Below are 23,856 nucleotides of genomic sequence, written 5' to 3' on the forward strand. Positions count from 1 at the left end.
CGAGGGCAACTGCTGCAACCTTCCTCAAGGTAAAATTTTAATTAATTAAGGCCTCTAACTTGATTATTAGAGGGCCGAATTAATTATAAATAAATTACTTAACATCTTTCCGCTGGTTCGGTAAAATCATATTAGTAGCTCAAGGCCTGTCGGCCGGTTCAACCACGTGTCTCGAATTTTCCGTTGAATCTCTTGCCACGAATAACCGCCATTTTGTCTGCACTCTAAATTTATTTTATTCGAGGCCTCTCAGCTGGAATAAAATAAATTACTGCGTGAATCGTTCAGTAAATAAATTAAATTTAAATTCAGTATTATATACAAATGTGTCCCAGGCCTGTCAGCCGCTTTAGATAATTTGTCCGTGTCTTAGAATCGTAATTTCAGGCCCCCGTGACGCCAAATCACTGGACGAATCTTCTAGTCAATTTGTAAACGTAATTCTAGTCGTTCTGTGATAATAAAATAATTTTTATAATTATAAAATAAGATTTCTAAATAAATAAATTAGAGTTGTTAAAAGACGCTAGAAAATTACAGCAAATGGTTATTGAGAAAATTGAAAAAAACGGATTATTTTGTCATGAGTAAAATCGAGTGAATATATTTTGTGATAAAAGTTATAAGGAAATTTATCAGTGAGAAAGTAATTAATCAATAATTAAATTAAAACAATATTAATTAATTAATAAATATAAAGTAAATTAATTAAATCAGTGGAAATGAATAAGAATTTAATGATTGGGAAAATTTATATTGGAAATTTTATTATCGAAATTTTATACTGGAAATATAGAGTTCTAATATTTGGATAAAAGTTAGTGATTTCATTGAGTTCAAAGTCGAGTCAAGTAAATTTAAGTAAAAATTAACTGTGTCTGTTATAAGTCCGGTGGAAATAGTAGTTTTAAATAATTATACATCCAGGGGATGACTTTAAAGTAACATTAAGGTTTATCGTCCAGGGGACGAGATAATTAAATTTAAGTAAGGTTAATGTGCAGGGGACAACATTAAGGTTTACCGTCCAGGGGACGAGGTGATTATTGTGGGTGTGGAAAACGTCCAAGGGACGCATATTAGTTTGTCATAAGGAAAACGTTTAGGGGACGCAATTTAGTTTGTCATAGGTAACCGTCTGGGAGACGAGATAATTATTAGTTTGTCATAAGGAAAGTTTAGTTTGTCATAAGAAATAAATATTGTCATAAGGTTAATAAAATAAAAGCAAGGTGCTTAATTCAAATAAAATTCAGATTAACATTATTTCAGCCTATTCTACGATTCCTCTTCTCTCTCACAAAATATTTCAAACGACCCTGAGTAATAAATTAATCTAATTTAATTAAAATAAAATTCTACAACATCCAGTTCTGGAAGGCCGAGTCCATCTTCCAGTGGCGCCCTATTATTCGACTATAATACTAGGTGCGACCAGACTTGGCAAGAATAATCTCTCTGTCATAAGTCGAAGAATACATGTGGAACATGCCGGATGACTATTTTAGAGAATGGACTCTCGAGTTCTACACAACAGTGGGTACCCGAATGGCGAATATAATGGCAGGTGTCCCGCAAGGTAGCGCCTCAGGTCCAGATTATTGAAACATCAGATACGATGATCTGTTGCAGACAGAGTTCATAGAAGATATCAAACTTGTGGGCTTCACCGACGATCTTGCCGGGCTAGTGATCGTAAGGAGTGTAGATGAGGCGCGCAAGCGTATCAGCACACTGGTCGGCACCGTTCCAAGCTGACTGGAAAGCCATGGGTTGCAGTTAGCAGAAAGCAAAACCGAAATGTTGGTGCTCACACGGCAGCGTTGGTTTGAGTGCCCCTTCTCAATGAACATCAAGGGTGTTAACATAAAAGCAAGACGGTTAATCCGATACCTAGGTGTCGAGCTTGACGGGAAATTGACCTTCTGAAAACATCTATGCCAGACTGCAGAGAAGGCTGGAAAGACGGTAGCTAACATTTCGCGACTAATGTTTAACACGGTCGGTCCAAGATATGCTAAGCGCCGAGTGCTCCTGGGCGTCGTACACTTCATTCTACTGTACGGCTCGGAAGTATGGGCAGATCAACTGAGATATAAGAGATTCAAGCAAAAACTCTCATCGGTACAAAAAAGAGCAGCACTACGAGTTGCCTGCAGCTATCGAACAGTTTCTGAAGCTGCCATCCTCATTCTCGCTCGAGCAACACTGATAGATCTGATGGCACAAGAAAGGAAACGGCTACATCACCACCGACAAGCCGGGACTCTCAACAGCGATATGGTTAAAGCCGAAAAGGCACATACATTAAAAGAGTGGGCACAAAGATGGCGGTGCGCTGAGCAAGGAAGATGGACTGCGAGATTGATCAGCAACCTCGAAGAATGGCTGAAGTGTAACCACGGTGAACTCAACTACTACCTTACCCAATTTCTGACTGGGCACGGGCAGTTTGAGTAATACTTATGTCGAATGGGTCATAGAAATAGCCCATACTATACATATTGTATATCAGCAGAAGATAACGCTGAGCACACATTCTTCCAGTGCCAGCGCTGGTCTACGCAGAGGTCTGAAGCCTAAAAAGCTTTCAACACCGTACCGACTCCAGACACGATAGTCAGCAGCATGGTAAGCTCTGAAAAAGCCTGAAGGGCAATGATGACCTTCACGGAAAGGGTCATAACGGAGGAGAAAAAGGAGGAGCTCTTTCAAAACGAACAATAGTTGAGCGCTAATGTGCGCATCAAGGGCCAGACTGAAGTAATGCGAAAGCGGTTTCCAGTCTGGCCACCCTCCCTGGGGAGGGTATGATAGAGGTGGATTGTTTTTATTGGGTAAAAATCCCACACTACCGAACATCTGTCTTCAAACTTCCTTGGTGTCTTTTGAAGATTTTTCAACCCCTCTAAAAAAATAAAAAAAAAACTCTTCTCGGAAGTTGATGGTGAGAATGAGGGTGACTCTCTTCAATCTTTTCGAAATAATGATGGCAACATCATTCTCCGGGAAGATGAAGAAGTCTACCATCTCATGTCATCGTCAGGGATTGAGACCAACCGAGCGCGCCCCCGGGTGGTGGATAGGGGAATGACCCAGACGATTACTCCTGTCGATATCATCTCTGATGATTTTTCGCGTGGAGGAAAGTTTGAATTAGTGAGTTCCATAGAGGGTTGCCACCGGTGTAACAACTGGTGCGTGACCTGAAAAAGAATCACCGCGTGATGTTTGAGGTGTTGAAGATTTATTATAATGGAACATTAGGCTGTGTCAAATGAAATCGATATTTATTTTTTTCGGTCCCATACGAAAATTAGGTTGTCTCACACAAAAAAAAATCCTGTAAAAATTTCAGCTCGATATGTCCATTTTTCAGTTGGCGCTCATGTAAATAAGAATTTCCCAGAAAAAAATTTTTTTGTCTCAACTAATATTCTATCATTAAATATAACTGATCAAAAAATGGTCGAGGTTGTATTTTGAAGGGAATTAAATTATGAACTATACTATATTAAATTATGAAATATACTGCCTATCAAAAATTATTACTTTATTGATGAAAATATAGATTTTTTATAATAATAATATACCGATAAAAATCACTTAAAGGAAAAAATGATGTTCTAATGTGCAAAAAATTTTCTTTCAATTCTGTTGCGAGTTGTTAAGAGCTTATGATTTGTCAGAAGAACCTATTGCAAACATAAACTGTACTTGCTACGAATTAATGAATTAAATAATTTCTACTACAAGTTGTTGCTGCCCATCGTAGGCAATTTCCAGATTGTTTGCAATAGGTTCTCCTATTGTCAGAAATACAAAATATAAGTACGATTAAAACGTCATTTATTTACACACTTTATTTTTACATAATTGAAATTTCTGACAGATAAATATCATAAAAATGTAAATCACGATTTAATTTCCTCCAGTTTCAATAATTGCACACCTCATGCGCGAGAGCGCTGAGGGTGCTTTACCGACGGTTCTTCCTCGTTAACAATTTCATTCATACAAAAACATTTCTACACGCTTTTCATAGCATGAAAAATACATTAAATTGTGTACTTGCATGTAGATAATTTATTAAGGAATAATTTACATCCAACTATAACAGGGCTATGCTGTTACTCTGGTCGTCCTTAAATTACCTTTTAAGGGCGCCACTGGAAGTGATAACGGCCTCCCAGAACAGGGTCTTAAATCGTCAGGGTCGGTGTAATTTATTTAATTGTAAGAGAAGGATGAGGAAGGATAACTTATAAATAATTTACTTTTTCGATTCACAATTCAAACCTTTTTATTTATTCAATAACCTATTTAACCTTTTTTGACCTTTATAAACTCATTCACTTGTAACCTTTTATAACCTTATATTTTATACCTTTTATAAACCTTATAACTTTTTATAACCTTATGACCTTAAACCTTAAAACCTTATAACCTTATCCAATAATAAAATTTACATGATATATACAATAAATATGTGTTGCAAACTATTCGTAACGTGATTGGTTGAAAATAATTATAATATACATAAAACGACACAAAATATACAGAAGCGACACAAAAATATACATAAAAATGACATGATCTATATACATAATAATAATAATAATAAAATATCTATATTATAATATAAAAAACATATAATATAGTATAAAATATAGTATAAATACTTTTAAGCTCAGCTTTACATGCACAACAAAATAGCCCTAATAGCACAGTTTGCTTGAGCAAAAGTTTAGGGCCAGTTTTTCAAACCGATTGTATTTTTATCCGGATTTTAATTATCATTGCTGGTATATCTATATATTATTAATTATTAATACGTAGATATACTAGCAATATTAATTAAAACCCGGATAAAAATAAACTCGGTTTGAGAAAAACTGACTCTTACTGTACAAAAGTTTCGTTGAATTTTTCGTAAAATTTCCGTCAACTTAAGACTTTTCCATTTTTTACGACCATCTGTATGCAACTTGCTACTGAATTTGACGTAAATTTATTGCCCGAATTGGAATGCAAATTGATGTCAAAAATTGTCTAGAAAAAAGTTGTCTTTAATTTTCAGGCAAATTTTATGTCAAATTATCGTTAATTTGATTTGAAAAATTGTTAAGTATGTTTTTACCCTCAAATTGTAGACAATTTTATGTAAAAATTTGCTTACCTTCTGAAATGGCAGGAATGAACATTACTGACTGTTTTTTTTTTCATAAAAGTTTACTTTTAAATTGAAAAAAAATTAACCGCAAATTTTTATTTTTAACTTTTGCCGTGAAATTGTCTGCAAATTCGGGCAGCAGATTTCAGGCAATTTCAACATCAAATTGCTGTCAATTTCAAGCTAAAGTGGCTATTAGGGTAAGAGGGAGAATTCTGAGATTGTTGTGAAATGTTCCATAGTAATACTACAGTCATCGAAGAGGAAACATTTATCATCTTAAAAATACACATCAGCGCTCACAACGACCACGCTCTCTGTATTTAGATACATATAATGCATACACCATCATAAAAGGCGAATATTCATTCTTTTGTGTCTAGCAGTCGTAGAGGTCGGATGTGTGACTTGTGTATCGAATTTTTACAACGTGGTTTTTTTATCTATTAAAATAAAGTGTATAACAACGTGTTCTTGCATCAGATTCAGAACAGAATATAAAATCTAAGCATGGCCAATGAATCCTACATCGAAAATTTTACTACTGATGAGGAAATTGAAGGCTGGGTTGTTGGAGATTAATCTATGTAAGTATTTTTTATTTTTTAATTGAAATTTATGAATAATTTAGATATTAATTTCCATTTGTACCATGTAATATAAATATTTTTCTTTTTATTTTGTATATGTAATTATTATATATATTAATTATTAATTTACTCATTTTGATTTTTTTTAAAGTGAGATTCGTGGATTTGTGGATTCGATCGAAGGATTAAAACTTGTGGCCACAAAAACTAATCCTCGTACGGCATTATATAAAATTACCGTCAACAATGGAAGCAGGTCACGCGTCCGTGTTCTCTTTTGGACAAACATGGCAAAAAAATTTTCCCCATTAATTCATTATCGTTGCGTAAGTATTTTTTTTTTTTAAATATTAATATAGAATTCATAGATTTTGTGTAACAGTCGTATTGTATGATATTTTTATAGTCTATTACCATTACTGGTGCTAAAACACAACCAAATGCGTATGTAAGTCCGTCCGATACCTTATCTCCGCTTCAATTAGTAATCTTATCATCAACGGATGTAATTATCAGCCCAAATGATACCAAATATGATACCGATTACTTGTCAGGTACTGTCAAAGAGGTAGCCATGGAAGATTTGGAAAATGTTAATGCTGTCGTCGGTAAGTTTCTTAATTTTTAATTTTTTCGAATTTTTAAACATATTTTACATTAATATTTTTATTTTTCAGAGGTCAAAGGATACCTTAAGCAGGAATTTCGGCAAGCATCATCTTATGGTGACAATCTTGAAATTCCCTAAGGGATGCTTATTAAAAGTTCGCGGTAAAGCTATCACACCTGCTGGTTAGTTTTTATTAATTTTTTCTTTATTTTTTTCTTTATATTGTATAATATAAATCTTTCTATTTAGAAGTGATCATGCTATCTGTGTATAAAGTAAACATAATTCATATCTTTGATCTTTTTATGATTCATAGAAGGGCCTACTCAAATGCGGGTCGATTCATTTGATGACATAACTCATGACAAGGCCGTCGTTCCATTGACACCGGATCAGCTCAGAGCATGCGGTATTGTATCTCCCAAGAGGAAATATGAAAGCATTTCGTCGGAAAATGAAAACAAGCGACACGCAGAGTGATTACTAAAGTAAAGTAATACGTTCAACTATTATCTATGAGGAAGATAGGTAATACTGGTCTCATTTGCAGTCTGATCCTTAAAATAAGATCAACAATGTGTTTATCAAGGTTTATTTTTCATATTTTTAATGTAACTTATTTTTTTTTAATAATTATTACCTATTTAAAGAAGATTTTATAACTACCTATTTAAAAATAAGATTTTCAGTCTAAATTAAAGTTAATTACTGAATTCGCATTTTTATTATTTATGAAATTGCACTTGGTTCTCATTTCAGCTACGAAAAAGTTAAATTTGTTTAAGAAAAGTGTTCTTATTGTTTTTTTTAATGATTAATTATTTGACTATTATCTGATATTTAAACAATTTATAAATTCATATGTATATTTTGCAAGTTATTAAGTATTATTAAGTAAATTTGTGATAATAAATGTAGAGCAATTATATACATATGAATTCAATTGTTTGATATCAATATTTTCTGTTTATTTAAGAACTAGGGCCAGGATTTTTGCTTTAATTTAAAAATAATAAGCAATGATTAATTGGTCGTATAAAAAAAGTTTTTGAACAAAAGTTGTAGGAAATTTAATTTTATAAAAAAAATGTCTCTTATCATTTTTTCATAGCACTAATAAAAAAATCGTAATTTCAAAATTGAGATTTTTGTAATTATCAAAAATTTGAATCACTCATTATGAAACTTAATTTTGGAATTACGGTGAAAATATTGGTCATTTTCAAAAAATCATACGAGAGATTTATTTTAGAAAATTTAATTTCCTACAACTTTTGTTTGTAAAGGCAAAAATTTTGTCTTTATTAATAACTAATCGGTATTAATAATTATTACGTATTCAACAAATATTCATGAGACTTATAAGATTAAGATGTGTGACAATAAATGTTAGATTATACTCAATATGTTAAGAATTTAACTGGTAATTAGGTGAATAGTGATGAGAATTATTATTAATTAATAAAAAAATTATAAGCTGGTATTGTGCAACGAAAATAATTTAACGCGTGCGTTCATTATTTTACTGATTGTTATCTTAAAGTTGTGTTTATAATTATAAATTATAACATGCCTTATTATGCGATACCTGATTTGACCAGAAAGTACTCAATTAAGTTAACATGTTATAAGTCAAACTATTGATTGTATTTTGAATATTGTTCTTAAATAATAAATATATCTTGAAATATTAATAAAATTAATAAATATTGGTGCTGATATATATTATGATTCCTTCAAGCTTAAATTTTTTACTTTTATAGCTTTTATACCAAAATGTAAGTATATTAATTTTTTAACAGCCCAGTAAAATTAATTTGTCACTATCAGGTTAATGATAGCTACATACATGATCATTATTACCTGTTATACCTAAAATTAGCCCCCTATGCTCTCATGCTATCTCTCATAGAGTGCTATAACTTTAGTATATAGCATCTCATACTAAATACTTCTCACGTCTGTAAATTAAAAATAAGAAATAACAAATTCTAATATTAATAACAATATTTGTTATATCTGAGAAAATAATTATACTGCGTGTAACGTCTTTTTAGGGACCTGAATTTTAGTTGTCACAAAGATGTTATTATAATTATTAGTGATTTAAAGTACTATTTAAAAAATTTAAATTAACGCACTAGACATATTTAAAATTATTATACTTGAATTTATGTGCTACAATCATTTATCAGATATATATATATATATATATATATATATATATATATATATATATATATAGAGAGAGAGAGAGAGAGAGAGAGAAAGAATGCATTATTGAAAATTCATTTAGTATCTATGAAGTTCAATAATAATTTAAAATAATAGTAAATTGCCGCGTAATGCATCGACAGCGACATCTATGATATTCTCTGATAAAACATATTGACGAAATTGTTGATTATTATTTATTAAGGGCGTGTTCAGAAATACACTCTGGAGATGAAAAATTACCTATCCAGAAGTGATTAGTACCTGTGTAATATTAAATCGCACCACTGGTTCGACCTGAGAATATTTCTGAATGCAGGAGTTGAATATTTCTCTTCCAGAGTGTGTTTCTGAACAAGCCTTAGGGATGGGTGATATTGAAAAAATCGGTCTGTCGGTTGACCCTGCGGGCCAGCCCAAAAATTTCCCGCTGTTTTCGACCTCAAAGAGCTCGAAAACATTAGTGTAGATATATTTTCGAGCTCTTCGAGCTCGAAAATGCTATCACATGCAATTGTTTTTTTATGATTTTTTCAAGCTCTAACAAGTTACCTGTTATGCTGAAGTTTGAAAATTTAAGAATCGAAAATCATCAATGAAGCGGTTTTTAAAATTTAGTTCCTGATTTTGTTCAGTAAAATAAGTGTATTGAGGTAGAAATCAATGTCGGGGATCAAAATCAAGATTTAAATAAATTTTGACTCATGTCAGAAACAATAAAATATAAAATATCCGATAAAAATATTAAAAACTACGTTTTATCGATTTTTTTGTTAATAATATGATTTAAACTAAAAACCAAGTTCGATGACATTATATGATCGAAAGAAACCATAAAAAAGATGAGTTGGTATGATATCAGGCACATTTTAGTACGTTATATTCTGATTTATCCGGAAAAAATAACATAAAATGTTATTTTTTTAACTTTTCAACGCCGATATCTTTTGAACTAATCAATCGATTTTGATAGCTGACGTGGCAATCGGCGCGTTTTATTGAGTTCTAGAGCTGAATTAAATTTGAAATCGATCGCGTCAGTCGTTTCGAAAATATTTAGAAAAAACCGTTTTTCACCATTTCTTTCTCCCGCGATAACTCTCGAACGAATTATCCGATTTTGATGTTTGAGGTGGTAATCAACGCGTTCTATTGAGTTCTAGAGCTGATTAGATTTTGAAGTCGATCGTATAAGTCGTTTTTGAGAAATCAATAAAAAACTAAAAAAAAAAATTTTTTTTTTTCGTAATTCGCCAATATTTTCGAGTCTATTCAATCAAATAATCTGAAATTTTCAGAAAAGTTGAAGGCCAACAAGCTCTTTCGATTGCCACCTCAACCATCCAAATCGATTCATTAGTTCGAAAGTTACAAAGAGTTTACATACATACACACACACACACACACACACACACACACACACACACACACACACACACACACACACACTCGGACATCATTCTGAAAATAGTCAGAATAGCTTCCTAGGACCTCAAAACGCCGACATCTGATGAAAACTCGATTTTTAAAAATCGCGGTGAAAACAATAACTTCCCGAAATTTTTGAAAATCGTCGATTTTCTTAGCGGGAAGTTAAAAAACATCGATATCGTAACATCGATAGTTTAAGTTTTTTATTATCGAGTATCGATATATCGTGTCCAAAAAATATCGATAGAGAACATCAATACTTTAGAAAACAAAACATCGATAGTTGAAATATCAAATATCAATAGATATCGCCCATCCCTGTTATTTATAATATTCTACGAGTTTATCCTTCTTTTCTGCATAAAGTGCAATTGCAATAACGATTAACTCTTAAGTAAATCGCATTAAACTTCGATATAGTAAATTAAAAATACAAATAGTTACTATATCAACGGATTAATATAAAAATAATAACATAAATGAGTGAATTATACATTATCTATTAACATGCATAGTACATAGGTTAAGCTTGGTAATCGCAACATTTATATTAATGAATTGTCAAACTTGATAATACATATATTTAACGATTAAATTAAATAATCGTCGGTGTATTTTATATTATTACATCACAAACACAGAAGAATTACGAGATATTACATCATGTAAAAAATTTTATTAAACATCATATGGTATGTATTAAAAATATTTATTCAATCCACTTTGATCAAAATGTTATTATATTTAATTAGTAATGAAAAGAAAAGAAAATTTAGATTTTATTCTTACTATTTAACTCTACTATATAATAACTTCTTAAGTATATTTTCTCAATAATAATCTAAATTGATTATCGAAAGGGTCGAATGACGTTTGATTTTTTAAATAACTAAATCAAATAATTACTTTACATAATTTATTGTTTCATTGTCGGATTGATTTTGCATTTGGTACTAATTATTATTACGTTCATTGAGTATTTTATTAATAAGTTTTAATGAACTCAAACCTTTATTTTTTTTTTTCAGGTGGCCTTTAGACAATTCAATGAAGTGAACAACTATAAATTATGAACTAAAATTAAAAACATAAATTTGACTTGAACTTATCTAAAGATATAACTGATATCTAACTGAACTTGAATTTATCTGAAAATTGAACATACATTGAAAATTATAACCGTAACTAATACTTTTATTAAAATATTACAAAAAAACAACAACTACAATATAAAAAATAACTTACGATTTATCTATTTTTAATAAATTATTCAATTTGTAATATTATTTTCCTCAATTCGAATAAACTAATACAATTATATAACTCGAGCTAAAACTTATCTGAAAATTAAACTTACATTTGAAATTATTATACTAACTAAAACTTTAATTAAAATATTAAAAAAACATTAACTACAATTCAAAAAGTAACTTACGATTTATCTATTTAGATAAATTATTCAATTTGAAATATTATTTTCCTCAATTCGAATAAACTAATACTATTATATAACTCGAGCTTAAACTTAACTGAAAATTAAACTTACGTTTAAAATTATAATAGTAACTAAAATTTTTATTAAAATATCAAAAAAACAACAACTACAATTTAAAAGAGAACTTACGATTTATCTATCTAAATATATTATTTAACTTGCAACTATATATATTTTAAAAATAAAATAATAAGATTGTAAAAAAAAAAAAATTATTGATTACAATAATTAAACTCACTCAAACAAATAACTATAGTTATAAGTCATACGAACATAAATACAACATAAGTTCATAATAAAATAATTAAGATAAATTGTACTCAATTGTAACTTAATCATTAAAATAAATTTTAATTTTAAAAGAGCTAACTTTATTTGTACTTATATTTTTTATTACAAGTAAGCTTTTTTCCATGTATTAAAATAAAAATATATAATAAATTATATAAATTGTTAATTTACTATCTAAAAAGTCAAAACAAATTTTCTCTTATTACTAGCAATTAGCTTATGTGCAAATATGGGACGGCGTAAAATTATACGAACTGCTGCGGAAGAAGAACTCGTTAAACGAATACGACGTGAAAAAGAAAAAGAAAGACAACGTCAACGACGAATTATCAAAGAAATTAAACCACCTAATCATTCCTCTCATATAAGATTACCTTCAAATAATTTCAACGCATGTCATATTGTAAATAATAATTCGGAAAATGTTACTATAACACCTCCGAGCAATGCTAACTCTTCTTTAGATTCCGCTTCATATGCAACTATTGCCTCTTCGTCAAGTAATATATCTTCTTTCACGTATTCTGAGTATGAAAATCCGATTACTGATCATACTTAATTTGAGTCATTTATACCCGAAGCAACTTCTATATTTACATCTAACAAACAACATAATTTGAGATCCAATCATGATTATTGCTTTAATGCATATGACAATTTTTCTACATCAATCCCTACATCATTCTCAATATCAGCAGAATCAGAACATCAATATTCTGATGATAATTGTCATTCTTCGTCATTGTATGAATCGAGAACAAACAGACCCTCCGACATTATAAAAATCATTATTTTCTGGAACCCACGAAAAATCACAAAATTTTTTTGATCGTATTCGAAATTTTGATAATTCATTCTCTTTTGCTTCTTTCAATGCTAACTTAACAGATCTTTCTTCTCAAAGACGTGGACCTTATTGTTTCAAAATTCAAGGACAGATATATTATCAAGTAAATACTTCATTATATCCGTTGCCAAATGAATCTCCCAGCTATGGACAATCGTTTTTTGTAGATTCTTGTGAAGCAGCAGAATATAGATCCGAAAGAAATTTAAGTTGCGACCTTGATCTTTTGAAAGAAATTGATTTGACATTACGTCAACATAACGTTTTTGCAAAGTCGTATGAAATGATGAAAGAGGTGTTAAAAAATAATTCTACAGTTTATTGAGCAGGTAATACAATTGAACCAGAATTAAACTTACTCTTTACATTAAAACCTGGAATGGATGCAAGGCGGTATAATTTTCAAAGAGTAAATGAAGTTGCTGCAGTTTTTTTAACGACAGCTGATGGTGAAATTCCAGAATCATATGTGACAATTCAAAATAAAGCAACTAAATCTTTACAATGTTTAAGTACCATGAATCCTAATACCGACCCCTGGATTTATCCTCTTTTTTATCCTTATGGTGAACAAGGTTGGCATGCTTCTATATCATATAAAAATAAAACTAATCGAAGAGTAACCCGCGCTGATTATTATAAATATCATTTAGCAATCAGAGATAACTTCAATGTTTTTCTAATGGGGCGTCGTTTATCACAACAGTGGGTAGTTGATAGTTACGTTAAAATTGAAAAAGACAGATTAAATTATTGTAAATCTAATCAAAAAAAATTGCGAGCTGAATCATATCAAGGTTTAATTGATCATTTGCAATCGCGAAGTTCTAATAACAATTTAAGTCCTAACATAGGTAAAATTATTGTGTTACCATCAAGTTTTACAGGTTCTCTACGAAATATGATGCAGCATTATCAAGATGCAATGTCAATTGTTCGTAAATTCGGCAAACCTGACTTATTTGTTACTATGCCATGTAATCCAAAATGGCGAGAAATTACAGAAAACTTATTACCAGGACTTAGTGCTTTAGACAGACGCGATTTAGTTGCTCGTGTATTTAATATCAAAAAAGATGCTTTAATTAATATGATCGTAAAACAGTCTATTTTCGGTTCAGTCATTGCATACAATTGGGTAGTAGAATTCCAAAAACGTGGTTTACCTCATTTACATATGTTAATCATATTAACGAAAGGTAGTAAAATAAAAACTTGTGAACAAGTTGATAAATAAATGTCTGCAGAAATTCCAAATTCTGCAAAGAATCGAAACCTATTCGATATTGTAACAAAGAATATGCTTCATGGCCCTTGTGGAGATTGGTGTCTTAATGACGGAAAATGTTCAAAAAAATTTCCTAAAAGTTTCCGAAATGAAACAGCCATGGATGATAATGGATATCCTTATTATCGCCGTAAAGATGAAGGAATAACATTTACGCGAAATGATCATGTATTTGATAATCGATACGTTGTACCGTACAATTCGACCTTATTACAAACTTTCAATTGTCATATTAACGTAGAAATTGTATCTTCAATTAGAGCAGTTAAATACTTATATAAGTATGTTTACAAAGGTCATGATAAAGCAGCAATAACGATAAATGGAACGTTATCAAATACTAGGATAGAAACAGACTCGAACGAACAATGTGCTTCTCACAGTGTAAATGATAATAATGTAAATGACTATGACGAAATTCGTAATTTTGTTGATGCTCGCTATGTTAGACCTGTAGAAGCTGTTTGGCGAATTTTATCGAAAAATTCACAAGATAAAAGTCATTCAATAACCCGTTTACCGATACATTTACCTAATCAGCATAGTATTACTATTAATGACGATTGTGACGATATTGAACTTCAAAATGCCTTACAGAAACAATCAATGTTATTAGACTACTTCAAATTAAATGAACGTGATCCTAATGCTTGGCAGTATACTTATAGTGACATTCCACTTCATTACGTTTTTAAAAAAGATAGTAATACAAAAATCTCAAATTGGGTTCCACGTAAGAAACAATTCAACGTTATCGGTCGAATGTATTCAATAAGCCCTGCTCAAGTTGAATTAGTTTATCTTAGGCTATTGTTAATTCATATTAAAGGTGCTACCAGTTTCGAAAATCTTAGAACAGTAAATGGAGTTCCTTATGATACTTTTACAACTGCATGTCTAGCAGCCGGACTCATTGAAGATGATCAAGAATGGAGAAGAACTTTATCAGAAGCAGTCATATGGATGATGCCACGACAATTGCGTTGTTTATTTGTTCGTATATTAATTCACTGTCAACCACTTCGTCCAAATGAATTATGGAATGAGTTTAAAGAATCAATGTCAGAAGATTGTAGTAGAAATTTAGGGATAGAAGGAGAACAAAGAGCATACGTATACATTAATTCTATGCTTAATCGTAAAGGTTATAGCCTTGCAGTATTTCCCGATATGCCACAGATTAGTGAAATCGATATGGAAATGATTAACCAAGAATTATCACAAAGTTTTCCACAAGGTAATTCACAATCATATTATGATAAACTTAACGTTCAATAAAAAGAAGTAGTAGATTATGTGTTGACATTAATTAATGATGAAACATTGGAAAGATCTTCAAATTGTATTTACATTGACGGTCCTGGAGGTTCTGGAAAAACTTTTATTTATAAAACATTGTGTCACATACTTAAAGAACAAAATAAAAATGTTTCTACTATGGCATACACAGGCATTGCAGCGACGCTCCTACCAAATGGAAAAACTATACATAAAACGTTTGGTTTACCTGTACCAATGTTCTCAGATTCATCTTCAAATATAAAGCCAAATTCTAAACAAGGGCAATATTTAAAAAAAAAACAAATGTTTTTATTTGGGATGAAGCGCCGATGGCACCTAGGTATGCGTTAGAAATAATAGACCGAACTTTACAACATATTATGAATAATAATATTCCTTTTGGTGGGAAATTAATGATTTTAGGTGGTGATTTCCGACAATTACTCCCAGTTCAGCCTAATGCAACTAAAACTGAAATAATTAATCTCTCTATAAAATTCAGTTCTTTATGGAAAAACTTCCGTATATTTTTATTAACTCAAAATATGCGAGCATTACCGGAAGAGATTGAGTTTGTAAAGTTTTTGTTAAATATTGGTGACGGAACTTTTAACAACGTGAATGATGAAATAAATCTTCCTGATATGTGTTTTACATCAAATAACGATAATATGGTAGAAAATGTATACGGTAGAATAATTAGAGGTAAACGTTATGATGAAATTTCTACAGTAGTTATTTTATCGGCTAGGAATATAGACGTTGATGTGATTAATAAAGAAGTAATTGAACTTTTAGAATTATCAACCGAAAAAGTATATCCAGCTATTGACAGTACTGAAAATTGTGATAATGGAAACATGGATGAGACTGTTTTACCTGAATATTTGAATACTTTAAATCCTTCCAATTTTCCGCCGTATGAACTTCAATTACATAAGTATTCAATAGTAATGTTAATCAGGAATTTGAATTTGAGTGAAGGTCTTTATAACGGTACAAGATTAATTATTTTAGAGTTAGGGAATAACATTATAAAGTGCAAAATTTTATCAGGAGACAGATCTGGCGATATTGTTTTTATCAATAGAGTAACGTTGTATTGTGATAATACATATCCTTTTACATTTAAAAGACGGCAATTTCCCATTAGAGTAGCATTTTGTATGACTATAAACAAAGCACAGGGTCAAATATTTGAAAAAATTGGAGTTGACCTCACGAAAGGCATTTCTAATCATGGTCAACTATACGTTGCTTTTTGGCGAGTTAGGTGTTGGTCAGCTTTACAGGTGTATTTTAGTCATGAAAAGCAAGATAAAATTGTTAAGAACATTGTTTATAAAGAAATTTTTTCATAAATTTTAGTACTATAGTAAAAAATTTTATCTTTAAATTGATCTAAATTATTTCTTTTCAAAATTAAGGTAATTATACAGAAAAAGTTTGCGTGAATTTAATAAAATTTCGATACGCTCCACATAGGCATTCATAGCTTATCATATCCTATTAAATCTAAGGAAAATATTAGGAATTATAAATTCTTTATTTCTATTGGTTCCTATAATCAGCTTTGATAAGCTATACTATCCTTAATACTAAATTTATGTTAAGTATTTCCGCGAGTAAAATGTATTTTTTTAAATAACCAATTGATAGATTTTATTCTATGAAGGTCCACTATTCTGGAGTCTTTTCGACTTCATCTGTATTGGCTAATTATACATAGAATTATAATATACAAATTGAACCTATATATTAGTCAAAGTACATTTTTTAATTGGTGAATAAATATCTAAGTGTAAAGCTGAATTATTTTTTTGTTTTAATATCAAAATTACAAAAATTCTCAACACAGTAATATTTAACTTATATCATTACATTAATTACATTAATTAAGTTAAAATATACGTTATGAAATCAATTAATGGAAAGAAAAATGAACAAAAAAACTATGTTATCATTATTAAAAAAAAAAAAAATAGGTTAATCAGTAAACATAAATCATTAAATGTCATTATTACATAAAATTAAAGTACGTTGGTCACATCCAATTTTCAATTAATTAAGTGAAATTAAAATGCCGTTAACGAAACAGTTGTTCTTAACTTAAAAAGCATAAGAAATGTTGAACATATTAATTATAAATTTTCAAAATCTAAGTTTTTCAAATATTTATATTATTGTTGATTTGATCTTAATTATTATATTTAGTTTTATTATAATAATTTCAGAAAAATAACACATAATCCGTGAAAAAAGGGCGCAACACTATTGCAAGCGTACGTGTTGGTTTATTTTCACATAAACTTAAACATAGACCATAAAGAAATGGCACAATTTGATTGCAAGCCTACGTATTGGTCCATTTTCAAAAAAATACACACATAAAAATTATTTTTAATAAATTTTAAAATTTTTTAAATCTTAGATTGTCGATATCTCGCAAACTAATCAAAATATCAAAAAATCTTATTCTTACTTTTCAATTTCATATTCAAAAATCTATGAAATACAGTACAGAGACGTGTATAAAAATTTTTGTATTGAAAGGAGTATTGAAATCTCGAGAACTAAGCGAGATATCGAAAAATTTCGTTCTTACTTTTTGTTTTGACTTATCGAGATTTATAAAAACTCGCCTTTAAATTCCGGCGTCGTATAAATCGCAACGTTGCTCCTATTATTTAATAATACTTTTATAAATAACTTTTCGAAGTATTCGAAGTATCTACTATTCCGGTAAGGATCAAATAGGAGAATGCAAAGGGAGAATTTAATTATGTTGAGTGATCACAAAGATCATTTACACCCGCGCGCTTGCGCGCGGATATAATTTCTAGTGTCTTATATAAACCTAAAACCTTAGATGAACCTTTTAACCTTATACCTTATTTAACCTTTTATAAACCTTATTTTATTAACCCGCAGTAATTTCTTGATTAAAATTGGCCAACTACCTTTGGCACTTCCACACACTCACACACACAATTGTTAGAAATCGCTTAACCTTCACGATACTTAATTACTAAATTTTCCACTAAATTAGCCAACTACCTTTGGCATTTTCACACACTCACACACACAATAGTTAAAAATCGCTTAACCTTCGCGATACTTAATTACTAAATTTTTCACTAAAATTAGCCAACTACCTTTGGCATTTCCACACGCTCACACTGTCCCCTGGACTTATTTTACACATTCTGAAATTACAATAAGTTTCCCGCAATAAATAAATTAATTAATTTAGAAAATTATATAGTTATTAATTAATTTATTAATTGATTTTCCTTTTTATCACTTTATTATCACTTATTTTTACTTCAATAATATCAAGACTTTTTGCTCAGTAATTTAGTGACGCGTTCCTTAATTTTTACTCATACGCGAAGTCCTGCCATCACAATTGTTTCGTTTCCTACACGCGTTCTTTCAGGTACTTTTATCATCACGATTATTTCATTTACTGGATTTCCTTAATTAATTATTTTATTTAACTAATTATTTTCCGTAATTTTCCTTAATTCAATTATGTCAGTGACCTTGACCTTTTCTATAACTTTTATCAAGACAATTTTCTGTTAATTCGAGTTATAATTATTTTAATTGTTTTATCCTTTAAATTACTTATAATTAATTAATATTCTCGACTAGCTGTTCGTGACTAGATTTTACAGTTTTCCGGTGCGTGAGTTCCACGATTCACCTGGAAACTTCTAGAATAATTCCGGCTACCTGCCTGGAAATATTTTACTAACGCATTGGCTCCGGCTACCTGCCTGGAGTTTATTAATTAATTATTTTATATAGTTTGATTCCAGGTTTAAATTATTAATTTGCGCTTTATGAATTTAATTATTTGAATTACGAGTAATAAATTTTTGAACGCTAAGACGCGACGCTACCAGACGTACGACGATGTATTCATTAAAATTTTCCGGCTTCCTGCCTGGAAAAATTTTAAATAAATACCTTTACAACAATTTAACTCTTTGGTTCCTTTCTCGTCGTTGTGTTTGTCTTGGTCTCGTCCTGGTCTGGTCTGGTGATTGTAAATTTTGCGTCTCGTTCCAGTATTTGTCCCTTGTCTCTCCTCTTTCTCTATCTCTAACCTCTCCTCTACCCGTTCTCTCCATCAACCTGCTTAATCAGACGCAATCAGTAATATTTATAATAGATACCGGCTAACCGCCTGGTATCTGATAAAAGATTTGAATAAACACAAGTAAAACACAAGCTCTCAATTAAATAATTTTACCTAATATAAACTCGCAGCGCCTAAATATCGGCGGTTATAATGGAGTCCTATCGTAGCATCTCCTCAGCTGTTGAACTTTTCCTCGACTGCTAGGTCCGTTCGGTCTGGTCGCTCCGGTCACTAATGCCCGATTCTCGTTTCGGTCTTCGTTATAATTGCTCCCTCACTTCTTGACTCTGGTTGTCCTTTTCTCTCCTACTTAACTCTAAGTGGGGTCGACGGTCGAGCAAGTGAAATTTCCATTTCCGGACGACTAGCCGCTACCTACCCGGAGTACCCTGAGTGGTAATGTCACATGACCGACAGTACGCATAATAGATTTTATTTTGAATTTAATTGAACGCAATAAATATGAATTTACCCCGTTACACAACGTTTAGTCGATTTGTTAATTCATAGATTTTAAATTACTTATTTTAATCCAAGAAACTAGTGCTGTCAATTGTTACGTATGAATCTTCGTAAGCACGATAACTCTCGAAGGAAATACTTAATCGGTTTATTTTTTTTTTTTTTTATGAATTTTGTATTTTTCATCACAAGGACCCTATTGAAAATTACTCTTTAAATTCTTTTAGTTTAATTGTAATTAATTAAGAACAAAAAACTGATTATTCACGAAAAGTTTAACGGCTATTTTTATTTTTACTATTGTTATTATTACGAAAGTAAATTTTTTTTCTTTTTTTCTCTCCATCAACCACTGGTAGCAGCACTAGCGTAAAACAGTAGGATTAAAAAAAAGAGCGACATCTACAACAAAAATGCGGGATATTTGGAAGAAATTTGAATAAAAAAATCGGTCTATTGGTTGACCCTGCGAGCCAGCCCCAAAACTTCCCGCTGTTTTCGAGCTCCTTGAGCTCGAAAATACTTTTGTATACCATTATTTTCGAAAAAAACCGTTTTTAGCATTTCTTTCTCCCACGATATCTCTCGAACGCATCAACCGATTCAGATGGTCGAGGTGGCAATCGATGCGTCTTACACTGAGAAAAAAAAATACTTTTGTTAAGAACATTTACTTGATACAAGAACATATATTCTTGATAATTTTCAAGAATATATAATTTTGTCTCAAGAATTCGTAGAATCGGAGGAAATAATTTTTATTTAATTCAAGTAAAGCTATTCTTTTGTTTACTTATCATATAATATCAAATTCATATAATAACAAAAATAAATTTGATGCTCTTTTCTCAAAAAATTGATAATTAATAATAATAAAATAAATATTTTGAACGGATTTCTTGAACCAAGAAATTCTCGTTTCGAAAATAGTACTTTTTTTTCTCAGTGTATTAGGTTCTACAGCTGATTAGATTCTGAAATTGATCGGATGAGTCGTTTCTGAGAAATCAATAAAAAACTAAAAAAAAATTTTTTTTTGTAATTGGCCAATATCTTCGAGTCTACTTGATCAAATGATCTGAAATTTTTAGAAAAGTTGATGGCCAAAAAGCTCTTTCGATTGCCGCCTTAACCATCCGAATCAGTTTATTAGTTAAAAAGATATAAAGAGTTTACATACATACATACATACGCACGCACACATACACACACACACACACACACACACACACACACACACACACACACATACTGACACTCAGACATCATTCTGAAAATAGTCAGAATAGCTTTCTAGGACCTCAAAACGTCGACATCTGATAAAATCTCGTTTTTTGCAAATTGGGGTAAAAACAATAACTTCCCGAATTTTTCGAAAATCGTCGATTTTCTTAACGGGAAGTTTAAAAAAAATTAAACTGGAATTAAGAAATAAAAAATCAAATCAATTTATTAAAAGTTGCGTAAAAATTTATAATAAAAAAAATAATAATAAACGTGATGATTAAAAATAAAATGAGCGATTGAGGTGTGCAATTTTGGATTTTCCAACATTTTTTTTTTTATATTCATTTTAGAGCTCATAGTTATTTGAAAAATCATAATTTTCATTTAAAATTTTTTTCTAAATATAATATTAGTTTTTAAATACTCAAAATTTAATAGCAAGATTTCAATCCACGTTCAATTATCAAAAACGAATCAAGCGGTTTTGAATAGAAGAGTTATTACTGCAGTTTGGAAATTTAACTGATTAATTTTTACTGCATATTTTTTTGTCACTTAATTTTTTAAAGGACCAGTTTTATAGGCAATAGTTATTTAAAAAAAAAAAAATAAATAGGAAAAAAACAAATTTTTATTGAAAATTCTTATTTGTCATGTGTAATTATTTTTTTCTATATTTTTATTATTGCTTTCATAAGAATTATCATTATCAACAGATTTTCTAAAGTTAACTAGTCAACAAAGTTTAATATTGAGTTTACTGCTAGAAGAAAGTGAAACTATAAGTAATATTGTGTCATAAAATTTTAAGTTGACATTTATTCTATATCACACAATTAACTCATTTTTTTCGCAATAAAAATTGTACAAGTTTTCATATTTAAGAACCCAATATTTATTGATGACATTAAAATAAAATAAAGTTAGTTGTTACGAACATTATAGTTTTGAAATTCAAACTGTAATGTATATTATTATTCCAATTTTAAAATAAAATAATTTATCGGATATGTGATTTCAAAATCATTATATATTCATTCGAGTATCTGTATTCACGCTCGTTGTATCAAAGCATATGGCTCTCACTCGCTTGGGGATATTCCATTCATTTATTGTTTTCACAATAACTGTTGCTTGATTTAAGCCAGTTGCTACTTTAATTTTCGGTTCCCTTCAGTAGTTGCTGACTATTAATACCTTACAAAATTATTGCAAGCCTATCAACCTTTCCTTCTCCAATAATATCAGGCAGCATCTTTTTATCCCAGTGAAGTACAACACATGGAGCGGTTTTTAATTCATTTTTAATATCTTCAGCAATCTGTTGTCGAATTTCAATGCAATTACGATGTATTGTACTATGACTGACAGAAACTGTATCCAAATCTAATTCATGAGCAGACGCAAATGCACAGAAAAGGTATGTCGCTTGTCCGCTAGTAATATTTACTCTATCCATTGCTGAAACAACGGCTGGAGTCAGAAATTTGTTTTTCTTAGGCTTTGGTTCTACTACTATTTTATCAGCAAAGTCGGAAGTAACAGAACGTTCAGATTTATTTGACACAATACTGGAATCGGAATGTTATGAAAGTGGTAATAGTGATACTAAAGAATAGAAATTTTAAACATAAATTTTTAAAGAAATGAAAAACCTACACTAAATTAAACTGTCTTTTTTAAAAAACAAAAAAAAATAGAAAGATTTTAAAAAATTAATTTGTTATATAATTTAAACTCTGCATAAACATTCAGGAAACTAAAAATTTGTGGTATTTTTCAGTAAATTGAAATACTTTGCCTCTAAAAAAATTTATCTCCTGGAATTTTTGTTTTTTTGAATCCATAATAATAAATGGATAAGGAAAAATAACTTAGTTAATTGCTAGATCTAATAATTTTTCTTTATACAAAATGCTAATCGTCTTATAAGTGACTTTTCAACTATTATTTAAACGACTATTAACTAATTTATATGCAAAAATCTTTTTTTTTTTTTTCGTAAATATAGAACTAAAGCAATTCGGGATCAGATAAATAATAGTAAATGTAATCATGGGAAACAAAAAATTAGTTGACAATTAGTTTTTTTTTGCAATACCTTCCTTATCTATTTCATTATTAACGTTAAAGTTAGGTTATGCCTACAATCCAGAGCTGAAGCTGCTGGAGTTGTTGTTTCGTGTCCTGTTTGTAGTATAAAATTATCCGATAATATTGCATCAAAACTTGAAAAAGTAAACAAATTAGATGATCTTGATAAACTCAATAAACTCGACAAGCTTGATGATTTAAATAGCATTGTATCGTCCCTAAAATTAGTGAATGATAAAATAGGTGAATTGACAGCTGCTTGTCAGTCTTTAAACAATAATTATGTTGATTTAAGCAAGCGTGTTGAGAAATTACAAAAAGGCAAACCGGATGAAGCTAATCGAATACTGGAACAAATAGAAAAGGCCGCTGAGGTTATCACTAGTAATAACTTGGAACTACGAACCCTATAACTCGAATCATTAGCACTCGAGGATCAATTGGTAATGTCAGGTTTTCCAGAAGATCAAAATGAAAATTTGTGTTCTGTTATTACTGAATTATCTAATAAATTAGATTTGTCGATTGCGGAGTCTAAGATAAAGTTTGCTAAGCGTATGGGTAAACAAAATAAAACACGACGTCCGCGTGATATCCTGGTGAAGCTAAATTCTAAGCATGAGGTGGATCAATTTATCACTGGGATGAGAAATTACAAGGATGTGATTACAGCGAATAATTTAATGCCTCATAAGCTTGATTT

At 30.2% G+C, this 23,856-nt stretch overlaps 2 protein-coding genes across 2 annotated transcripts; both read left to right on the forward strand.

Annotated features, from left to right (window-relative positions):
- Positions 1–5,569: 5,569 nt before the first annotated feature.
- On the forward strand, positions 5,570–7,126 carry LOC103573047 (uncharacterized). The gene is made up of 5 exons (XM_008551900.3): positions 5,570–5,760; positions 5,915–6,089; positions 6,170–6,371; positions 6,441–6,555; positions 6,690–7,126. The coding sequence occupies exons 3-5, from the start codon at positions 6,354–6,356 to the stop codon at positions 6,851–6,853; spliced, it is 297 nt and encodes a 98-aa protein (XP_008550122.3). The 5' UTR covers positions 5,570–5,760; positions 5,915–6,089; positions 6,170–6,353; the 3' UTR covers positions 6,854–7,126.
- A 6,825-nt stretch (positions 7,127–13,951) lies between these two features.
- Positions 13,952–23,566, forward strand: LOC106693888 (uncharacterized). The gene is made up of 3 exons (XM_014443390.2): positions 13,952–15,176; positions 15,644–16,160; positions 23,215–23,566. Exons 1-3 carry the CDS (start codon positions 13,952–13,954, stop codon positions 23,564–23,566), a joined length of 2,094 nt encoding a protein of 697 aa, XP_014298876.2.
- The last annotated feature ends 290 nt before the right edge of the window (positions 23,567–23,856 follow it).

The sequence above is a fragment of the Microplitis demolitor genome, chromosome 8 (assembly GCF_026212275.2).
Source record: "Microplitis demolitor isolate Queensland-Clemson2020A chromosome 8, iyMicDemo2.1a, whole genome shotgun sequence".
In the NCBI taxonomy this organism is placed as follows: Eukaryota; Metazoa; Arthropoda; class Insecta; order Hymenoptera; family Braconidae; genus Microplitis; species Microplitis demolitor.